Genomic DNA, 24434 nt, shown 5'->3' on the forward strand with positions numbered 1-24434 from the left:
GAGTTGTGCGCGAACATTCTGCAAACCGTTCATTGAGATGCCATCTTCATGTGCAGCAACAAGGCACATTTCCAGTTGAATGGTTGTATAAATAACCATAACTTTCAACATTGGGCTGAAACCAACCCTCGTGAATTTCATCAGAGACCCCTGCACAGTGAGTGTGTTACAGTTTGGTGCGCCATTGCAGAATTTGGCATTGTAGACCCTTACTTTACTTTGAGGGGTTCGGGGTCAACAGTCACCATCACTTCAGAACGTTACATTGAAATTCTAGGAGTACTTTTTGTGGCCCCAACTGGAAGAAATGGATGTGGTGGATGCCTGGTTTCAACAGGATGGAGCAACAGCTCATACGGCATCTATGCAAATTTCACGAGGGATGTTTTCGTGGAAGCTGATTTCCCTCCTCAGTGATGATGGATGGCCTTCACATTCACCTGATCTCGCTTTGTACGATTTCTTCTTGTGGGGCTTTCTCAAGTGGGAAGTATACACACATCAACCTCAAAAACCTTGAAGCCCTCAAGGACGTTACTCGCCATGAAATCGGCACTATTCCCCTTGAAATGGCTAAATAAGTCATGCGAGCGACTCGAAGAGTGTATCGCTAATGATGGCCACCACCTTGAAGACATCATTTTTAAAACATAGTGGAAAAAAAACCTATTTTGTATACCCTTTCTTGTGTTGTAATGAAATTTATTTTATCTTGTTGTGTTTTTGTAGAATAAACGTTTGAAATGGTACTTCTTTTTGGCTCACCCTGTATTAAAAATCACCAGTAATAAATATAGTGCAGTAGAACAGTAATATAATATGCACAATACACAGATAAAGTGTCTAGTGACGAATAAAGTACCAGTGATTACAGAGTCTGGCATCCCATTCATACAGTACATGAAATAATCCAGTAAAGGATATATGAATTAAATTAGCCCAGAGTTGTATAGTCCGATAGCAGCAGGAAGAAAAGACTTGCGAAAATGTTCTCTCCTGCAGTAGGGGAGGAGCAGTCTGCTGTTCATTGCACTCTTTTGGCCCTGCAGCTTATTATGGAGCAGATGGGAGGGAGGTTTTCATAATTAATGACACCTTAACCAGCATCCTCCTCTCTGCTATCACCTCCACAGTGTCCAGTTTCACCCCAAGGACTGAATTGGCCTTTCTGATGATCTTGTTCAGTCTGTTAGTATCCTTGGCTGTGATGCTACTGTCCCAACATGATGGCATTCAACACCACAGACTCACAGAAAGTCCTCCACAGTAGGCCTCTTCAAAAAATACAATTGTCTCTGGTCCTTCTTGTACTGAAGTCCCACATTCTGCTCCCATCCCTGCTTATCATTCAGGTAAACACCCAGGTACTTCTAGGTTTTAACAAACTTGATTTCCTGTCTTTAGATGATGATGGGAGCCGGAGAAGACAACTTCTTCTGAAGGTTCACCTCAAGCTCCTATGTTTTCTTGGGGTTCTGTTGGAAATGGTTGTGATAACACCACTCAAAATAGCTACCCGCCAGGTCTCTGTATACTTCCTCCTTCCTTTCACTAATATATCTAACAATAAAGGTGTCATCCAAGAACATTTTAAGGTGACATGTCTCAGAATCAAACTTGAAATCTGTGGTATAAAAAGTGAAAAGGAATGGAGGACGGGCAATCCCTCGTGGAGCACCTATGCTGCAAACTGTTCTTTTCCGACACGCAGTTCACTAATCTCACATACTGTAGTCTGTTAGTCAAGTAGTCTAAAATCCAGGAAATCAGGCCAGTGTCAACCTGCTCCAAACACAACTGCTCCCTCAATACAAGGGGCTGGATGGTATAAAGGCGCTAGGAAAAAAAAAACATGACTCTCACCATACTCTCAGCAATCTCCATGTGAGAGTAGACTCTGTGCAACAGATAAACTACAGAGGTCTTCCAAAGCACTGGAACCTTTTGTAGTCTCAAGCCGAGATTGTATATGTGCTTCAAGAGTCCACACAGCTCAGGCCTTTAGTACTTTTGCACTGATTCCATCAGGGCTTGCCACTTTTAGTTATCTGATAGTTGTGAAGGACACAGAAAAAAGGGTACTTTGTGAAGGTTTCCTGAAGATGTATTTGCAGGTGTCCCACCCTTAAACCTATTAAAGAAGGTGCTCAGAAGGTGCTCAGCTCATTCACCCTCCTCCAAGTCGATTCATCTTGCTGACATCATGTCAGTTTATACAGTACCTGGTCACCATCCTCATCCCATCCCATACCGCTTTAACCTTACCCTTCTGAAGATTGCTGTCCACTTTCCAGCTGTAGTGCTTTTTACCCTTCTTAATTCTCACCTTCAACTCCCTCTGCACTATCCTTAGGTAGTCCCTATCACCATCCTTAAAGGCCCTCATCTTTTTGTTCAGCCTCACCTTTAGGTCACCAGTGGCCCATACCGCTTTAACCTTACCCTTCTGAAGATTGCTGTCCACTTTCCAGCTGTAGTGCTCTTTACCCTTCTTAATTCTCACCTTCAACTCCCTCTGCACTATCCTTAGGTAGTCCCTATCACCATCCTTAAAGGCCCTCATCTTTTTGTTCAGCCTCACCTTTAGGTCACCAGTGGCCCACGGTTTGTTGTTTTTTTAAACACCATACATTTTTAGATAACACAACATTGTCTACACAAAAATTAACGTAATCAGTTACACAGTCTGTGACACTGTCAATATCCTCAGAATGGGGTTTACAGAGAATATCCCGGTCAGTTTTTCCAAAACAATTCTTTCAACTCATTCACCATAGACTACTTCTTTATCATCTTGGTGACAATAAGTTGCATCAGTACCATTGGCTTATACAGAGGCCTCAAGTGAACTATGTTGTGATCAGAGTTTGCAAGTGTGGGTAATGCTATAGAGCAATATGCATCCGTAACATTAGTATACAGTAAATCCAGTGTCTTATTGTTCCTGGTGGGACAGCTGACATACTGCCTGAAAGTGGGCAGGATGCATGAAAGGTTGGCATGATTCAAGTCCAAAAAAATAGCAAACAAGGCTTGTGGGTGGCAAGTCTGTGTAGTCCTCCCCACCACACTGTGAATTCTTTCACATGCAAAGACAGCGGCAGCTGATGGCAGAACTTACACTGCTATCATAACAATATGATAAAACTCTCTAGGCATAAAATAAATGGAGTGCCCTCTCAGGGTTGAGAGCGAGATCCTGCCCCAAGTGGAGGAGTTCAAGTATCTCGGGGTCTTGTTCACGAGTGAGGGAAGAATGGAATGTGAGATCGACAGGCGGATCGGTGCGGCGTCCGCAGTGATGCGGGCTCTGCATCGGTCTGTCGTGGTGAAAAAGGAGCTGAGCCATAAGGCAAAGCTCTCAATTTACCAGTCGATCTATGTTCCTACCCTCACCTATGGTCATGAGCTATGGGTAGTGACCGAAAGAACGAGATCGCGAATACAAGCGGCTGAAATGAGTTTTCTCCGCAGGGTGTCTGAGCTCTCCCTTAAAGATAGGGTGAGAAGCTCAATCATCCGGGAGGGGCTCAGAGTAGAGCCGCTGCTCCTCCGCATCGAGAGGAGTCAGATGAGGTGGCTCGGGCATCTGATCAGGATGCCTCCTGGACGCCTCCCTGGTGAGGTGTTCCGGGCATGTCCAACCGGGAGGAGGCCCCGGGGAAGACCCAGGACACGCTGGAGGAACTATGTCTCCCGGCTGGCCTGGGAACGCCTTGGGATTCCCCCGGGAGAGCTAGAAGAAGTGGCCGGAGAGAGGGAAGTCTGGGCATCTCTGCTCAAGCTGCTGCCCCCTCGGATAAGCGGAAGAGGATGGATGGCATAAAATAAAGTTGCATGCTGACCACTAATAGCTCAATATTTGGACAACACAGATGCTCCTTTAAAGTAATATGATTTGGGTGACATCATTTACAGTTCACAAAGATCGCCAGATCACCTCCCCTTCCTCCAACTCCCTGTCTCTTTTGTTCTGGTCAGCTCTAACCAAGTGTAAGCCCTTCATGTTAACATTACTACCAGGAATCAGTTCCTGTAACAACATTTTTGTGAAGCACATAATTCCCTCCGACTCTATGTTAACACTGTTAATTCATCCATTTTGTTCGTGAATGATCTTATATTGCCTATTACCACAGGTGGCACTGAAGGTTTGTAGCATCTCTTATTTCACCTTCGCTTTGCTCTAGCTGTGCGACCCCTGAATGGCAAAAAGCCTTAAACCACTAGTTGACATAAGAGCACAAGAAACAATGCTGGAACTCTAAAAATGAAAAATACTTTGATGCCCTTGGGTTTTCTCTGCCCATCTTGTCACATGACTGCTTAGTAACTAATACTGACAGGTAACACAGCCAAATGTACAAGGCCAGGGATAAACTGCACATGCAAAAAAGGCCAAGGACAAAGTCCAGTTCCTTAACTGGCACCGTCAGAAGTAAGAGGGGAAAAAAAAGACATTTACTGAATGATTCTGATGCCAAAAAAGACAATTTAAATGATCAGACTGTTACAAATCTACCTGCTCTAAATCATTTCAACTGCTCCCATTTAGGGGTTGCCAAAGCGCCTGCTCTAAATAAATACAGTAATCCCTCGCTATATCGCGCTTCGCCTTTCGCGGCTTCACTCCATCGCGGATTTTATATGTAAGCATATTTAAATATATATCGCGGATTTTTCGCTGCTTCGCGGGTTTCTGCGGACAATGGGTCTTTTAATTTCTGGTACATGCTTCCTCAGTTGGTTTGCCCAGTTGATTTCATACAAGGGACGCTATTGGCAGATGGCTGAGAAGCTACCCAGCTTACTTTCTCTCTCTTTCTGTTGCGCTGACTTTCTGTGATCCTGACATAGGGGGTGTGAGCAGGGGGGCTGTTCGCACACCTAGACGATACGGACGCTCGTCTAAAAATGCTGAAAGATTATCTTCAAGTTGCTATCATTTGTGCAGCTGCTTTCTGAAATGACATGCTGCACGGTGCTTCGCATACTTAAAAGCTCGAAGGGCACGTATTGATTTGTGCTTGAAAAACAAACTCTGTCTCTCTCTCTTTATCTGCTCCTGACGGAGTGGGTGTGAGCTGCCGCCTTCAACAGCTTTGTGCCGCTGTGCTTCGCATACTTAAAAGCCAAACAGAGCGAAATGCAAACAAATCAATAGGGCTATCTCTGTGACAGTCACTGCTCCTGACACGCACTCCTTTGAAGAGGTAGAGGTAGATATGTTTGCATTCTTTTAATTGTGATACGGAACTGTCATCTCTGTCTTGTCATGGAGCACAGTTTAAACTTTTGAAAAAGAGACAAATGTTTGTTTGCAGTGTTTGAATAACGTTCCTGTCTCTCAACAACCTCCTGTGTTTCTGCGCAAATCTGTGACCCAAGCATGACAATATAAAAATAACCATATAAACATATGGTTTCTACTTCGCGGATTTTCTTATTTCGCGGGTGGCTCTGGAACGCAACCCCCGCGATGGAGGAGGGATTACTGTACTCTAAATCAGGGGTCCCCAACTCCAGTCCTGGAAGGCACCAGTGGCTGTAGGTTTTCATTCTAACCCTTTTCTTAATTAATGCACTGTTTTTGCTGCTAATTAACTTCTTTTGAATTAATTTTAATTAAGTTATTTTTTAAGATTTGTTCCCCAGGATTTCTTCATTGTTCCTCTGAACTGCTTTATTTCTTTCCTTAACACTAAAATCCCTGAAGCCTACGAAAAAACTCGTAACCCCAGCCCACCTTAAATTCTTTCGTACTTCCCCATCAGTGTCTTTTGTTTTGTTTTTGTGTCAATCAGCACAAGCAGCCTGCTATCCTATCATCCCCCCCCAACCCTACACTGCTCAAGTCGTACAGAAGATTCTCACAGCTAAACTATGTTTATCTGGGTGTGAGGTGCCTGAGGTTGTAGACGGTAAATAATATTGGAATACATACATTTCATGTGTGTTCTTTTTCTACAACGATCTGTGTAAATATAGGATGAAATGTTATGCAGGAGTTGTTGAACACATTACTAAAAAAGAAATGTTTTTCATATTTTAGTAATAATTGACAAAATGCAGACATGAAGTGTATAATGTGTGAAGAATGAAGTCCAAATATCATATAAACACTTTTATAAAAGGTACAAGTATAACAAAACAAGTGCACTTTTATTCAAGAATATAACAGTAGAAAAAGAAATCAGGTTAGGGTACGACACTGACCCAACTGCTTGGGTGGTGCAGCAGTAAGAACTGCTGACTTGTAATCAAGAGGCCATGGGTTCGATTCTGAGCTCGTCTGTTTTGAGAAGTGAGCTGCTGAGCGACACTTTTACAAAACGAAAGACGCTGATGGAGGTGCGAACGAATTTAAGGTGGGACGGGATTACGAGTTTTTTCGTAGGCTACAGGGATTTTAGTGTTAAATGGCACCCAAACAGAAATGAAATGTGAAGTGAGTGAGCCAACAGAAGACCAACTAAATCAGGACCAAAAACTCCAATCAATTTCACTCTAACCAGTTGCTTAATTAGGCTCTGATTCTTGTTGCTAATTAAACAGATTCTTTAACTCCATTGCTTGTTGCTGCATACATTTCCGAAATTGTTGATCTTCTCTTTTCTAAGAGCAGTGTTAAAATAATGTTTTGGGGACCTTCACCTTTCTTTGTTTTCAGATATTGTAGGATCGACACAGTTTGCTGGTCATGTTTTGGTTCATTTTATATATCATGATTGTTTGGCAGCTAATTAAGGAAAAAGAAACAATTAAGGGGTCTCAGTCTTCAAGAACACATCAAATAAAATTAATTCAGAATAAGTTAATTAGCAGCAAAAACCGGTCACTACTAAGAAAAGGGTTAGAATGAAAACCTGCAGCCACTGGGGCCCTCCAGGACTGAAGTTGGAGACCCCTGCTCTTAATCAACTGCTTGATTAATCACTCAGTTTCTGTACAGCAATTAAAAATCTTAATATCTGTTATTATTAATACTATAACATAAAATTATGCGATTGTTATGCTTTTATAGGCTTCAATACTGCTTTTGACACTATTGGCATATAACATGTTACACACTGTTTGACAATTTAGTTGATTTACTTCCTACTTAAAAATTTTCAGTATGTGCTAATATACACAGATATACACTTACTATTATATGCTGTTTCACAGTATATTTTGTGCTGTGAGGTTCAGTGCAGGGAAAAAATTGTTCTCGATATGCAGCCAGTAGGGGCGGCACGGTGGCGGAGTGGGTAGCGCTGCTGCCTCACAGTTGGGAGACCTGGGGACCTGGGTTCGCTTCCCGGGTCCTCCCTGCGTGGAGTTTGCATGTTCTCCCTGTGTCTGCGTGGGTTTCCTCCGGGCGCTCCGGTTTCCTCCCATAGTCCAAAGACATGCAGGTTAGGTGGATTGGCGATTCTAAATTGGCCCTAGTGTGTACTTGGTGTGTGGGTGTGTTTGTGTGTGTCCTGCGGTGGGTTGGCACCCTGCCCGGGATTGGTTCCTGCCTTGTGCCCTGTGTTGGCTGGGATTGGCTCCAGCAGACCCCCGTGACCCTGTGTTCGGATTCAGCGGGTTGGGAAATGGATGGATGGATGGATGCAGCCAGTAAGAGGTGCTGTTTCTGAACACTTCTGAACATAATATTGACTATTAATCACACACTAATAAGACTAAATTGTATTTAGCAATTAAACTAAATGGAACTGGTCTCATGTTACTAATAAACCACACTATTAATTTTTAATATACATCTTTAGTGCTGTGGCACTGTGCCAAAATGTGTTTAATGTATAAAGAAAATAGCATGAAATAGCATCCCTTATCAAAAAAATGTTGATATTTACTCTATCAGCAGCTACATTTTTAATACTTATTAAACAAGTAGCTAAATAGCACCATAAGATAACAAAATCTTTGAATTTCTTTTACATGAACCTGTTTATATCTGCTATGACTTTCTATGTAGACACATTTTGTTCCGTACTTATATGTGTTATGTATACATCTTCATTTGTAAATGTTATTATATGGTAAAGGGCATGGTTGTGTGCACATGTAAAATATAAATAAGGGGGTGTGGAGTTTAGAAGAGTGTGTGTGGAAGAAGCGATAGAAAGACATGTGTGTGAGAAGGATAATAGCATTTGCGGTTGGTTCAGTTTTGTAAAATAAAGTGTTCCTGTTGTTTATCACCCTGTGGAATTTGGTTGTGTTTAAACATATACAGAAAATAAGAATATATAACAAACTGGTGACGAGACGGGTCCAGCGAACTCAACGCAAAAGCAACAATGGCTCAAATAGGAAAAATGTCGGAATACAAAGAATCCAAGGAGGACTTCAGTTCTTACCTGGAACGGTTGGAGCTCTGGATGACAGCAAATGACATGCCAGAGGATAAGAAGATCTGTGCTTTTCTGTATATTATAGGCGGAAAGACTTACGGCTTGTCAAAGAATTTAGTCGTGCCAGCTACTCCAAGCACAAAGACGTACGCAGAGTTGAAAGAAGCGCTGTTGGCACATTACAAACCACAGCCTTTGATTATAGCGGAGCGGTTTTGCTTTTATAAACTAAACCAGCACGAAGAGGAAAGTATCGCCGAATATGTTGTGGCCTTGAAACAGTTGTCAGCAAGTTGTAATTTCAGGACTTTTCTGGAAGAAGCGCTGCGAGATAAGTTAGTATGTGGCATACACTGTGAAGAAATACAGAAAGAACTTTTGTCGCAAGTAGACTTAACTTTTCATAAGGCTTGTAAAACGGTGCTGGCTATGGAACTTGCTGCTAAAAACTCGAAGGAACTAGCTTGCAAATCCACTTTGCAAACGGAGTTGGTGCGGAAAGTGTATCGCTCAGGAGAACAGTCTTCTCAAAAAGAATATTGCCCCTCGTCATTTAAAAAGAAAACGGTATCAAGTTTCTATGGAAGGGGAGGAGAGGACTTTAATAAGGACAACAAAAGTTATCGCTGTGGGGCAAGCATGATGCTCAAACATGTAAGTTCAAAAATGAAAAATGCTTCTCCTGCTCTAAAACAGGTCATTGCGCCCGCGTGAAAACAAAACCAAGAATAAAGGTGCAGCAAACTGTTTTTTTTTCTAAAGAGGAAGAAACTGACTTTAGTGACAGTGACTTAGGAGTCTGCACGGTCTTCACAGCTAGTGAAAAAGTTGAAGAAATACAAGTAGAAGTGATGCTGGAAGGAAAAAACATAGTAATGCAAGTAGATACTGGAGCCATTGTTTCTATAATATCAGAGACTTGGTGTAAAACATTTATGGCACATAAGCAACTGGAAGAAACGTTTATGGATTTAAGAACATATTCAGGAGAAAGAATTGAGCTGATAGGTTAGACAGATGTGGAAGTAAAATACAAAGAGCAGTCAGCAGTGCTTCCAGTGGTTGTTGCTAAAGGAAGTAAGGCAGCGCTGCTGGGGCGAAATTGGTTGAAAGTTCTTAAATTAGACTGGGCCAGTCTTTTTCAGATTAAAAGTCTTGAACCACTGTCACTAAAGGAGGTTTTAGTTAAACACAAAAAGATATTTGAAGTAGGGCTAGAGACAATCAAAAATTTCAAAGCACAAATTAAAATGAACCCAGATATTAGTCCTAAGTTCCATAAAACAAGGCCTGTGCTATATTCACTTAAGCAAGCTGTTGAACTTGAACTGGATAGATTAGAGAAGGCTGGAATAATTTCTAAAATTGAAAGAAGCAACTGGGCTGCCCCAATCGTAGTGGTACCAAAAAGTGATCAGTCACTCAGAATATGTGGTGACTATAAAATTACAGTAAATCAAGGTATAGAAGAGGAGCAGTACCCACAGCCTATAGCAGAAGATTTGTTTGCTACCCTTGCTGGGGGTAGGCTGTTTACCAAATTATACTTGTTGCATGCTTACCAACAGTTAGAGCTGGATGAGAAGTCAAAACAATACCTGGTGGTCAACACCCATAAGGGTTTATACTGCTACAACAGATTGTCATATGGAGTTTCCAGTGCTCCTGCCATTTTTCAGCAGGAAATGGACCAGATTTTACAAGGATTAGAACATGTCACATGTTTTCTGGATGACATCCTAATTACTGCTCAAACAGAGTAGCAGCATTTACAGATTTTGGATGCAGTGTGGTCAAGGCTGAAACAATATGGAATTAGGGTGAAACAGGCACAGTGTAGTTTTATGCAAGAAAGTGTGGAGTATTTGGGGCACTGAATTGACAAGGATGGCTTGCACCCAACAAAAGAAAAGGTGAGTGACATCCTTGAAGCTCCTGAACCCAAAAATACTAGAGAGCTAAGATCATTTTTAGGCCTACTCAATTCTTATGGAATGTTTCTGGCTAGATTGTCTACAGTATTACAGCCACTTCATGAGTTGTTACAAAATGATAAAGCATGGGACTGGTCTTCAAAGTGCAGAGCAGCCTTCAATCAATGTAAAGAAATGCTGGCCAATAGTAGAGTACTGGCCCATTATGATACCCAAAAGCCCTTATTTTTTAGCATGTGACGACTCACCATATGGAGTGGGAGCTATGATATCGCATGTAGAAAATGGCGAAGAGAGGCCTATTGCCTTTGCATCAAGAACATTAAGCTCTAGTGAGAAAAATTATGCCCAAATCAAAAAAGAGGCATTAGCTTTGATTTTTGGGGTAAAAAAAATTCACAAATATTTATATGGCCGAAGGTTCACACTGCTCACAGACCACAAACCTCTGTTGTCCATTCTGGGTCCTAAAACAATAGTACCTACCTTAGCTGCTGCTAGAATGCAGAGGTGGTCTGTCATTCTTTCTACATACAACTATGACACTCATTACAGAAAATCTGCAGAACACAGCAATGTTGATGCTTTGTCAAGATTACCTCAGCAGCAAAGGGAAAACCTAGATGCAAAAACTGCAGACATTTGGACATTGTCTAACACAAATGAGCTTCCTGTAAAAGCTATTGATATTGCAAAAGAAACCATGATCCAATATTATCTAGAGTGCTTGATTTAACTTTAAATGGGTGGCCAGATAAGGCGCAAAATTTGCAGTTGCAACCTTTTTTTATTCGGAGGCATGAACTCTCAACTGAGCAAGGATGTGTACTTTGGGGTCGTAGAGTAATTATACCACCGACGTATCGTGAACAGTTGCTTAAAGAATTGTATGAATCACACCTGGACATGTGCAAAATGAAAGCTTTGGCACAAAGCTATTTATGGTGGCCAAATATGGACAGTGAAATTGAAAAAAAAAGTAAATCAATGTGATGCATGTTGTGCTGTACGTAACCAGCCACCACCTGCCCCTTTGCACTATTGGAAATGGCCTACTAGAGTATGACAGAGAGTTCATGTGGACTTTGCTGAGAAAGACCAGCAGTATTTTCTAGTCCTTATTGATAGCCATTCTAAATGGCTTGAGGTTTTCCCTCTGACTAGGCTAACAACATCCCTGACAATTGAAACTTTGAGAATATTATTTGCAGCATATGGAATTCCAGAAGAGCTGGTATCGGACAATGGACCGCAGTTTGTGTCAAAAGAATTTAGGAGATTTATACAATCAAATGGCATTAAACACACTTTGATTTCTCCATAGCATGCAGCTACAAATGGTGCAGCTGAACGAAGTGTACAAATTTTGAAAAGGATGTGGTGGAAGGTGCCAAGACAAACAGATCTTTATCTCTATCAAACCGTTTAGCAAACTTTCTGATAATGTATAGAAGCACTCCTCATTCAGTCATGGGTCAATCGCCTGCGGAACTGTTTTTAAAAAGAGAAATTAGAACTAGACTCTCCCTGCTAAAACCAAACATGGAACAAACAATAACAGAAACAAAACCATGAAAAACACATTCATGACAAATCCGGATGTATGGAACATCACATCTCAGAGAATGATGCAGTTTGGGTGAAAAACTGGAATTGGGGGAGAAAAATGGATTAGAGGAAATGTTTGCAGAAAACAAGGGCCAATGAGTTTTGTAATCAACGTAAATGGAGAACTTAGACGAGTCCACTTGGATCATCTACGGAACGCTGAAGCCAGTGTGGCAAATAGTGGAAACGTGGGACCCACGATTTTAAGTTCACCACTTTCATTAGATGGACCAAAAGCAGTTACCTCAGGACCTCAAAGTAGCCAAAGCAGCCAAATGATAGATGCTTCCAAGGTACACAACACTGAGAACCCCCCTCAGGACAGTGTTCATTTGGAGGAAGAGAATGCACCAATTCCTGAAATGGAAGAAGCGGATCCACCTATATTTTTAAAAGAGAAGTGCTATCCATTTAGGGAGAGAAGGCCTCCACAAAGACTCAGTTATTAAGAAGCTGACTTAATACATTGAGGTTTTGATAGGAATCCAGTTGTCAGGATAAGGGCAAAATAATTCCTTGAACTGTGGGTTAAGGATTGGAGGTGACAGTTTTCATCCTGTAGTCTGTCTGTATAATACCTCTGTGTAAAATCTGAGGTGGAATGTTTATAGGATATGTTTAAAAAAAAAAGCTGTTAAACTTAAGGGGGAGGAGTGTTATGTATACATCTTCATTTGTAAATGTTATTATATGGTAAAGGACATGGTTGTGTGTGGATGTGTAATATAAATAAGGGGGTGTGGAGTTTAGAGCAGTGTGTGTGGAAGAAGCGATAGAGAGACACGTGTGTGAGAAGGATAATAGCTTTTGCGATTGGTTCCGTTTTGTAAAATAAAGTGTTCCTGTTGTTCATCACCCTGTGGAATTTGGTTGTGTTTAAACATATACAGAAAATAAGAATATATAACAATATGAACAAACAATAATATCCTCTTTAATAAAACCCCTGTGTGGGTCCAGTGTCTGTGTGTGTGTGTGTCTTCTGGTGAAGTACGCATGCGCGGGGCACGGTGTGATGCTTCAAAGGCCGCCTGACGCGTCACACAAGACAGAGAGGGCGGGACCTATAAAATATCGCGCGGCCGATCCAATTGGATTTCTGGAAATGAGGTAAGACTTAAAACAAAAGACATGAAAAATCTAATCGGGTACTGAGACGCGGAGACCAGCTTCCTGAAAGAGTTGGGATTAGTGTTTGTGGTTGTGCAAGTGTTCACTCTGAGGATGTCAGATTTGCGATTAAGAAGCTTGGCCCGGTAAAGTGTCAGTCGTTGAAGGGGTTTTCCTAAATATATGAATTTTCATGATATTACAATAGGATGACTTTTAAAAGTAGATTTATTTTTGTGCACATAAAATCCGTTGCTGGGGAGACGCCACACATACAATAATCAGCTGCATGCCAGCACAGATTAAAATACTTGCTAGGGAACTACACAGTACTTGCTGGAGAGATGCCACAAGCACGATTATCAACTACACGCCACACATTACATCAGTTGCTGGGGAGAATCTGCTGATTGCCCACTGTTGTGACAGAAAATTAAATGCATATTACGGACATCAAAGCCAGTATTACTGTCAGAGAAAATTCTAGGCATTTTACGGAAATACAAACCAGTATTACTGCGAGAGAAAATCAAAGGCACACAATACAGTGACACATATTACAGCCACATACAAGCCAGTATTACTGTAACAGAAAATATTACGGATGTACAAGCCTATATTACTGTGACTATCTACTAACAACATGCCACCCAAAAAAGAAGAAAAAGATAATGAGCGTCAGAAAAACACTAAAAGAGAAAGACTCAGAAGAGCAAATAGATCTATAGAGGAACAGGAAAATGAGCGTAAAGAAAATTCTCAAAGAGAATGCACTACTGTTCTTGCGCCCGTTATTGTAAAGGGCTTAATGTCCAGTACTAATAATAAAACAGAAGATAAGAAGTGGCTGTGTGACTATGTTCTGTTGAATTATACTTGTGCAAAAGATGAGTCTACACTTAATTACTAAATGCAATGTTGTGTTCAGCATGTTTGGTATTATTTACTTCTGTAGTTGAAACTTATTTACATATCTCTAAAATCATCACATTACCATTAATGTGTCAGAACACTTGTTTACGGCATTCATTGCTTTTGCTTGATGCCTGCATACACATGATCTTCTATACTGTGTGATAATATTGTCTTTGGTTTCTTGTATTTTAACATGTTTCTGGTTCCTTCATCATACTTTCTGCAGAATTTAGAATAAGTTTATACCACTTCTTCATTTATGGCAGCACAGTGACACAATGGGTACCTGCTGCAATATGAGCCCATTTGCCATGATTTAAATTCTGCACCTGGACATTGTTCTTGTGGAGTCTGAATGTTTTCCTTTGTCTGCATGGACACTGGGGTCGTGAAGTAGCGGTCACCCACTGCACTGCTTACACTAATTGGAAAAAGCTTACTCATGATATGATACATTTCCATTCACAAAAGGACAATTAGACAGTGTGGACTAATTTAACTTTTAGAAAATAAAAGACTGGATGTGACATTTTTATCACTATTTGTAAATTCTAGAATGGTCCTCAGACTATTTTATAAAAAAACTCAGAAATCTAAAAAATACTTTCTAAATATAGTTGAAAAACACTAGCCCCTTCCCCAAACACCCTCCTTAACAGTGTTGTTTCTGGAACCTGATTTCTTGCTTAAAAGTGATCTGACTCATTTGCTGCAGAATTTATACATAGTGCAGTCTCTATGTTTCTTTAAACAAATAAAAACAAAATCTAACAGATACTGTACAAGTGGAGCTTACTCTAAGGGATGACAGAGTAAACTTAAAGCAGTTTCTGAGTTGCAGAGAAGGCACAAAGATGACTTATGACCCAGTACCTCATTGTACTTTTAAGAAGTGAACCCCAGGGAAGCTGCTTCATGACATTCAGTCCATGTATTTAAAGAGTGGCAGCTGAGCTGGCTTACTGGGCATTAAATTGTATCAATATAAAGTCAGCATTACATTCATCTATTATCAGACATGTTTAGTTTAGTTTAGGGTCTTATGCATTGGAGCCTATTCCAGCAGCATCAGGTACAAGGTAGAGACCCTTGATGGTCAGCCAATTTAGTTTTTTACATTACAACTTTCTAACAGTGGAAATAATTCCTGCATCTTTAAGAAGCTACATGTTTTGTTTCTTAAATTTAACCCATACCAAGTATTTTTTTCTGGTTTCAAAATTCAAGCAAACCACACGCAGATTATAAATGTAGTCAGCATTTGATTTTATCATTTATATTTAATCACAATGCCTTTGCAGTGCTCCTGTGCTTTTATTAGGAAACATACTTCTCCCATATGTTTAATCATCACCACAACCATCATCATTATATGATTTTATTAAATATTTTGGTGACTTTATTTCTGCAGTGCAGCTTTGTTTCTCATTTTGATTTTAATGCTAACTTATCTTTGATCATCCCTATCTCTGCAATCACCAATAAGCACACATATGTGTATAACACATACAGCTGTTATATTTATAATTGTATATAGTATATGTTTAAATATGCATACAGTCTTCAGCCCACCTTTGAAGATCTGGTAAGAAAGCCCATGCAAATACACAGAAAATGCGTACTCTCCACACAGACAACAACCAGGTGCAGAATTTAAAGCTGAATTCTTGCAGCTGCAGCAGCTGAAACCACTGCATCTGAATGTAGATGTACAATATGGGTATATTATTTTAACACTTGGTTTATGCCTTGATCCAAAGGTGATTTGCAAGATCAGGGTACATTACAACTGTTTATAGGTAGAATTTACAGTTGCAGCAAAATCAGGTAATGTGACTTGCTCATTGTTACATAATGTGGTAGAGGCAGAAACTGCTCCAGCAATGTAAAAGTTTCAAATCTAATGTTTTGTCCTCTACACTAAACCACACTACCCTCTAGTGTTAAGTGGTATGTCGGTAATAAAAAATGTACCAAATTTTAAAAGCTGTACTGTACTATACTAGTACAGTATTATGCAAAATTTGGTAATGTTACTACATGAAAATGTGACTGATATTGCTTTAAGCTGCCTTTATTGAAAAGTAAGCATTCTGTCTTTAAGAAAGAAAAAGAATACACAGTGTAGATTTGCTGATAGTATGCATGTGGTGTTGCATCTGTGTAACTGGCAAGAAAACCAAATCATGCCAGCTAAACTTTGTTACATACCTGTCAAATTACTTTACAAAAACAGAAATGGGAAAAGATTATAACAATAGTTGCACCCAACTTGTTGATAAACAGGTCAGTCAAACAGAGATATGGCAATACTTTGCTCATTAGGCAAATCCAAAAGGTGAACCTGAAGATATTATAGCACCTGTTTGCTCATGGTGTTACAAGACTTGTCTCACCAAGGGAGGCAACATATTAAATCTTTCCTAATATTTTTTCGATGCTCATTCCAATTTCTTATAGGAGGTCAGAACTAGACAGGTGTGAAATGACATTTACATTTAAAAAAAGTTAAGATTAATGTATTTCATAGTAGTGGCTGTTTAACATGTGCAGCATCTTCACAGAGCAACAGTTCACAAAAAATGCTTTCCTGAAGCTTGTTTGATGAAAGGACATAAACATAAACTAGTTCAGCCTAATCATTACGATTCTGTTGAGAGTAATTGAAAACGCCATACTAAATAGCATTGCTCTGCAATGAACTTAATGCACTGCACACAGTTTAATGAATGTGCATTTCAGTAATAATATTTATAAGCTCCCAAATGCATATACAGTATTCTATGCACCCTTTTAAATTCACATTTTGCAAAAATTAAGAGAAATTATGACACTATTAATGTTCACACTGTCTAGTTTTGGGTTTTCAGTTTCAGTCCAGGGATTTGTCGTTTTCCAATTTTTGTGTTACTCCAGAAATTACAACTGGTTTTGCTAAATGAAGAAACATTGTTTACCTTTATGACTGTAGGTACTGATAGTATTTTATCTTCTCAGGGTTGCCATAGTTAAGAAGAGATATGCTCTTCTGGTTTTGATTTTTTGAATAAATGTACATAAAGAATATTCGCAGGAGGTGTTGTCCTTGGACTAACTTTAAATAAACTCAGAATATTGTCAACACTAACCTGCTCCGCTTCTTTATTAACCCTTTAACCGCCAACTCCCTAAATATTCCCCACGTCAGGCGAAATCTGAACAATTTTCGTTTTTTTACTTTTTTACATTTATTCAAGCAGTATTGACCACTAAATGTTGTGCAAGTTCTAGAAATGGGCAAACACATACAACTGGAGTACCAGTTATCCATCCAAATGGTGTACCCATTGTCCAATAGTGGTAGGGCAAGGTACACAACAATTTTCTCTGAAAGTCCAAAGTCCTTACATTCATCTGGCAACACTGCTGAAATACTACTCATAGGATCCTCTTTGCCAGTGTATACACGAAATCTATAAATGTAACCTGAATTCTCAGCTAAGCAAAACATCTTGATACCAAACTGTGCCCTTTTCAATGGTAGATACTGTCGAAACTGTAAGCGGCCCTTCCACAACAATAAACTTTCATCAACTGCAACTGACGGTCCTGGCATGTAGGGCAACTGAAATGTTTCAAATAAATGGTCAATCAAAGGACGTAGCTTGAACAAGCGGTCGCGGTTTGGATCTTTCTTATCTGGCTCATTTCTGTTGTCATTCAAATGAAAGAATTTCAGCAGCAAAGAGAATCGGTTACGTTTCATGATAGCTGCAAAAATAGGTGTTGCATACATAGGATCTGTAGACCAGTACATCTCAATATCTAGTTTTCTGATTATTCCCATCAACATCAAAATCCCAATGAATTTTTTCATTTCGTTTTCATCAGTGTCTACCCAAGCATGAACACGGGAATGTGGAGGTAAATTGGGATTTTTCTCAATAAACTGTGCTGCATACAGATTTATCTGATGAACAAAATGTCTGATCAAATCAGGTGACACAAACAGCTCATAAAACTGCTCAGCAGTGTAATTGTTAACATCAACAGTAAAGCCACACGTTGCCTCAAACGGATGCAGAAAAGGTAATTCACCTCGGGCAGCAGTCCAGTTGAGATGCTGGGGATACACCCACTCATCGCCGTCATCCAATGCGTCGTCATTCACAGTATCATGCAGCGCACGTTGCTGCTCATCATTGTCACTAAAATCTTCTTCAGAACTGCTACAATCATGATCAGAATTGTCCAAAATCGCCTGCAAAGCCTCACTTGAAGTCAGTTTACGTTTCGCCATATTCACAGCTGTCACTTCCGAATCACGTCACATAACCGGCCAAAACAACCACAGAGTTGTCGAAATACAATGTAGTAATAATACCCACGCCAAACCGTCAGTTATACTACGCGCCAGGCATTCATATAACCATAGACAAATGTGCCGGATAATTCCGGCAGTATGGCGTTAGCAATAAAACAACGATGCCGGATATATCCGGCAGAGGGCGGTTAAGGGGTTAACAAGCAATGTTTACAGGAACCTACGGAAACTTGGTTACACGTGTATAATATAAACTATTTATTTTGCACTTTGCTAATGTTCAAGTATTTTAAACAATTGTCTCCTAATAAGTACACAAGGAGATAACACTGAAGTAACTGCTCCTTTTTAGTATTCAGTTTCATTACTGCCTGTGTTCGTTCTGTTGATTGTACATTGTCAGCTAATTTTTTGAAAAATTCCAAGTTATTCACTATTTGCTTTTGTTTCATTTTGGTATAAGTTCTGAGATGCCAAAGCTGGTGTTGGTATCAAAGTCAAAATTTTGGTATCACTCCAACACCCACAACTCACATCCACACACACAACACTGAAAACAACACAAAAAAACGACAGAATAATATTGAGTGAGCTGCACCTGTCCTTTTGGGTTAATATACGTGGTAATTTGTAACAGTTAAAAAATCTCTCCAGTAACTTACCTTTAATGTTAATGGTATCTACCAACATGTCAATTACTATAATGGTCCCTGTTCGTCCTATTCCGGCACTGTGTGGAAAAAAAAAAAAAATTACACAAAAATGTTTAGCAACAAAATATTAATTAGTATTCAATAATATACTTTTTTTTAGTCTAGTCCCTGTTTCTGTTCCAGTCATGTCCTCAATAATAGGCCTTACCAAGGCAAGTGCTTTTTCTTCCTTTTAAAATCTATAGTGTGGAACACCCAACATTTTTATTTACATTTTCTAAAAAAGTTTGAAAAAAATAAGCTAATATACAACAAGCAATTCATCTTCTTTGTTCTTTATTTTATTGATAACTTTGCAGTAGCAGAAGTAGTAGTAGCAGTAATAGTAGAATTGTCACATGTACAGAAGGTGATTCAGTGCAAGATTTGTTAAAGTTTAAAACCCATTGCAAAAAAAGTTGGGATTGTAAAGCATTTACCACTTTTTAATGTTGCTATTCCTTCTCACAATACTTATAAGATGTTTTGGCACTGAGGATACCAAGTGACAAAGCATTTCATGTGTTATTTTGTTCCATTCTTCGTGTAAACACATTTTAAGGTGTGCAATAAAGTGGGGTCGTTGTTCTTGGCATTTTTGTTTGAAAATTCTCCACACATTTTCTATTGGGGACAGGTCAGGACTGCAGGCAGGCCAGTCCAGTACCCATACCCTCTTCTTCCGCAGCCATGCCTTTGTAATGTGTGTAGAATGTGGTTTTGCACTGTCTTGTTGAAAAATGCATGGATGTGCCTGGAAAAGATCTCGTCTTGATGGCAGCATATGTTGTTCTGATATCTCAATGTACGTTTCTGCATTAACGCTGCCATCATAGAAGTATAAATTATCTTTTCCAAGAGCGCTGACTCAACTCCATACCATGACAGTCCCTGGCTTTTAAAGTTGTTGCTGATAACAGTCTGGATGGTCCTTTTCGTCTTTAGTCCGGATCACACGGCTTCCATTTCTTCTAAAAAAAGATCTGGGATACTGATTCATCTGACCACAATACAGAAGCAGAATGTGTGAAGCAGAATGGTGGTGTAATTGTAGCGCTACTTGCACGCCAAGAGGACTGGAGTTCACAGTATAGGTTGAAGCTTGCATGTACTCCACATATTGAATATGTTTCCTCCTCCCAATTAAAAGACATGCAGGTTAAGTGGGCTGTTAATGCTGGTGTTTGTTTACTCTACAATGAGCTGGGCACACTGTCCATGGATTGGTTTTACCCAACATAACATATTTTTTCCTCCTCAAATGCAAAAGATACTCAATTAAACCTTTATTTTTTTCTATAAGCCAAATGACATATCTCGGATTGTATTCTTAAATTATTGTTTCAGTGAGTTAAAAGAATGGAGAGATGAGAAGTACTTATTCTGAACACAGATGAAACAGAAATGCTATGTGCAGGCAGTCCCCGGGTTACGTACGAGATAGGGACTGTAGGCTTGTACTTAAGTTGAATTTGTATGTAAGTCGAAACAGGTACATTATTTTAACAAATGCTATTGTTGACCAACTGTAACCAAGTGCTCTGCCAATGAATAATGGAGTTTCACCTCTTTCTGACCTTTTTATTATTTCTACTACATTTTCAATGGTGATGATTGTTCTCTTCTTTACTATATCACCAGTATTTGCATCAGATTTGTGTTTCAGAAACATTGTTGAAGGGTGAAAACAAAAGGTTTAGATGAGCTCTTCTGCATAGCACTGTACAGCTATCACAGAAAGGCACCAGTCCTTAACACGTCTGATGTATAGGGTGGTCCAGATCTAATTATGCAATTTTCATTACGCTATAACTTATTCAGTTTATTACATAGAAAATCACCCGAAAAATCCTGGACCATGGAGAAGTGTGCGAACTGACGACATGAAGAATCGTCTTCGCGCCGAACTGGAATCATCCCTGCATAAATCAAAGTCATCCAGACGATCTGGATCTGCATAATTAGATCTGGACCACCCTGTACTGACAAGAGACAACTTCCTGCTATGTGTGTAACAGTACAAGCAGGCTTGCTATTGACAATGAATGGGGGCAGCGAGGGGCGGTTCATCACCAGCCCACCTCACAGTCACCTCCACTACAGTATGCTGCACAGCAGCGTACACAACACCACCACCCCCATTCAACATGCAGCCATTTGAGGCACACTACAATGCTACTCCCTGTCACCCCGTTCAGCCACAACCGGATCACAGCTTGCAGCATTACTAGCCGCACACCTAGAGCTGCTGATTAGCAGTGCATAATACATCCTTGGTTTTTATTTGTACAAAAATGTAAGTACCATAATAATTATAAACTATTCCTAAACCTCCTCTATTTTGTTTCTCTTCTTGGTATCTTGTTGTGGGACTTGGAGTCACTGCTCTATTTCTAGGCTTTTCTACTAACTATGGAAAAGGCTACTGAAATAATATAAACCTTGGAATCATTGCAGGGAAAGACTCTGTCATTAGATTTGGCAGTTTAGCTCTGATTCTACTATAGAATACCCAGGTGAGAGTGGGTGGCTAGTTGGCTAAGGTATTTGGTGCAGTGACTGTGTCTGAATTTGTCTTTGATTTTCTCTCTTACAATTAACCATGGTCCTTCCAGAGGGTCATTTTCTCCAAAGATTTTGTAGTTTTTAGTTTGTAGTTTTCTGTTTAGTTTCTTTCTCTACTCCAGTGTAAGATGACCATAGTTCAACAATTAAGTAATGAACAGATATTCTTGGTTTATATTTATGTTCATGAGTTTTCAACTACTTTGTTTTTCCATGTGTTTAAACAAATCTGTCTTTATATTTGTATTAATTTTGTACTTGGTAAATTTGTAATATTTATACACATGTACTTCCTTTTTGCCTGAAATGTGTCACAGTGCTCTGAACCTAACCTTAGCAAACAGCACTGTACAAAAACAAAACAAAAAATTTAAATAATATAATTGATTATACTGAACCTACAAACCTATAATGCCCAACAAGAATGAAATTCGCAGTATTCTATACGTGGACTACAAAGACCTAGTTTATACCAGAAAAACATCTTCCAAGCTATCTGGTGCAATACCAATCAACATAGTGTGCATTTGGAAAATATCTGCTCAACACTGTTGTACTGTAACCATTATTTCATGGATTATAAAACTAATTAATAAAAACTGATACAGGTAGACACAAAATATTTTTCTAAATCAATGTAATTGAAAACAAGCAGCACAAATTAATAATATATTAATATTAAATGTTAACCTTTTATGCTCAGAATACTCCAGTCTATGGAGTTTCTTTAGTAATTTTCTTTTAATCTCAATAATCAGTAACTAGCATTTTTTATACTGAATTGCATGCAGATATTCAATTATTACATTTATCATCTCTTTTAGAACTGTTCTGTTTTATCAATTTAAGTTTGCTTTGTACTGATTGAGTACTTTAAAAAGCTTTTGGCTTTTTAAAAAATCTGAACGAATATTTGTTATAAAGTAAGTATATATTGCTCGTACCTAACACTGGATAAAACAAGGCACTGCACTCTTCACTTCTACTAGGGGAAATAAAACATGTTATGAAAGTCAATGCCTAGTGCTCTACTATCCCCATAAGCAGTGAAAAACAAGCAAATTGAAAATACTAGAGAAGTAAAATTCAGTCAAAAGTCTTAATAGATTTAAAATGTAGCAATTCCACTAGCGGTTTCATTATTTATATTGCATTTCATTATTGAACTGTACCTAGAGGTGAAAACCTTTGGAAAAATTCAGTTTGGTTTGTGAATAGTTTCATTTTATGTTCCTCAAATATCATATTGCATTATATCTGTGAAAAAGAATTAAACATTGTTTTTCAATACACCAGTAATTATTTCAACCATTCTTGCAAAATGCAAAAGTGAACTGAATGAATGCAATGTCTGTCAATGAGATAGGCTTTAATGATGTGTTTTTCTCATACCTGCAGTGTACCACAATGGGGCCAGCTCCAAGGATCTCCTGTTGCTTGGCATTAACTTGTTCCAAGAAACTCAACACTCCACCTGGCTCTTCTGGTACACCATGATCTGGCCAGCTCAAATATTGGTAATGCCAAATTTCCCGTGTATCATCACTCTATAAAAGATAAAATAGGGCCAAATTAAAGCAAGTACAATTAAGAAAGGGTCAACAGTAAAAAGAAACTAAGATTTAGAACTTGTACATTGTCAATTGGAGAAATCTCAAGAATGCGAATCTTGTAGTCCAAGGCATCATGCTCACTGAGGTGATGCACAATATATTTTCCATATTCTTTCATGGTTTCCACTTCTGGCCAGTAAGGAACACATTTGTTCTAGGAGAAATAAAAAAAGAACAGGTATAAAAGACTGACATGTTTTTCAGGAATGTCAACAATATATTCATATAAATTATAATCATATGAAAATAGGTAACATACAGTAATATGCAAAAATTAAGATGATGAGAAGCGAAAGGAGTAATTCATTAAATTTAACAGGTAGTTGTTAGCTTCTAAAACACAGACTTACCCTTCCTTTCTCAACCTCTCTTGTTGTCATTACTATAACTCTAGAACGCTCTTGCCAAATCATTTGCCAGAAATCATTGACAGTGGTCATTAAGCATCCCTGGGTAGCAATGTAGACTTTGCGGAAATTGGATTCAGTCAGTAAATTCTATTCATAAATCAAAAAGACGCAGTCAAAAATAAAAGCATACCAAAAAATTCTGATAGATTTAGTTTGTACATTTGTGGTATATCCTAATTCTTACCTTGACATAGTTAGCATTGATGTAATCTGAACCAATAATATTTGGATCCCCAGACTCTAAACTGACTCTGGTGTCATTAACTATAAAATAATAAAGGAAAATGGATGAATAACATTTACATTAAGTATTCATTTAAAATTAAATACAAAATACTGACAATAATTCACTATTGACAACAACCCTGTTTAATGTTACTGCACATATGACATCAACAAAAAAATAATAAAACAAAGATGGAATAACTCTCACATGGAAGAATGTTTTTGTAGCGGTTCTTGCTTTTGTTTTCAGGCCTCATTCCTTCTTCTCTGCTTTTTTTAACCTTGGCCTCCTGTTTTTGAAGAGCCTAAAGATGTTGAGATTGGGGCATGTTACCAAGCAAGCAATGCAATGAATACAACAAGTTGAATACAAATAAAATACAGTAAGTAATAACTCACATCAAACTCTTCCCAGAACCCTGCTTTGTTAGCAACCTCCCCTGTCTCAGCGAGTATCTGAACTCGCTTATCAATGTCTCCAGCATTCACCCGTGTGGAATAGTATGGCTGAAGAGAAAAAATAAAGAAATGAATATCAGAATATTGATTACACTGCATGGTTAAATATGTGGCTTCAAACCTGAAATAGGTACAGTTTGTTGTGATAGAGGGGGCCCCTTTTACTTTGAAATTGCCAAAATGGGACATTTATTCTTACTATAACCATTCCATCCACAAGGATGAAGTGGAGGTGGTGCAGAGCTACACATATTT

The 24434-nt window shown here is 39.0% G+C and overlaps 1 protein-coding gene across 3 annotated transcripts in view; it reads right to left on the minus strand.

Annotated features, from left to right (window-relative positions):
* Positions 1 to 24434, minus strand: part of ptpn6 (protein tyrosine phosphatase non-receptor type 6) — a 201434-nt gene that overhangs the window by 38442 nt on the left and 138558 nt on the right. For all 3 annotated transcript variants that reach the window (XM_051932091.1, XM_051932090.1, XM_028809945.2), the window contains exons 6-12: positions 24120 to 24227; positions 23929 to 24025; positions 23680 to 23759; positions 23436 to 23582; positions 23108 to 23239; positions 22865 to 23019; positions 18878 to 18945 (exon numbers count right to left, since the gene is read on the minus strand). In XM_051932091.1, coding sequence (XP_051788051.1) covers positions 18878 to 18945; positions 22865 to 23019; positions 23108 to 23239; positions 23436 to 23582; positions 23680 to 23759; positions 23929 to 24025; positions 24120 to 24227 — 787 coding nt within the window. The remainder of the gene's footprint in view (positions 1 to 18877; positions 18946 to 22864; positions 23020 to 23107; positions 23240 to 23435; positions 23583 to 23679; positions 23760 to 23928; positions 24026 to 24119; positions 24228 to 24434) is intronic.

Source organism: Erpetoichthys calabaricus, chromosome 9, assembly GCF_900747795.2.
Source record: "Erpetoichthys calabaricus chromosome 9, fErpCal1.3, whole genome shotgun sequence".
Taxonomy (NCBI): Eukaryota; Metazoa; Chordata; class Cladistia; order Polypteriformes; family Polypteridae; genus Erpetoichthys; species Erpetoichthys calabaricus.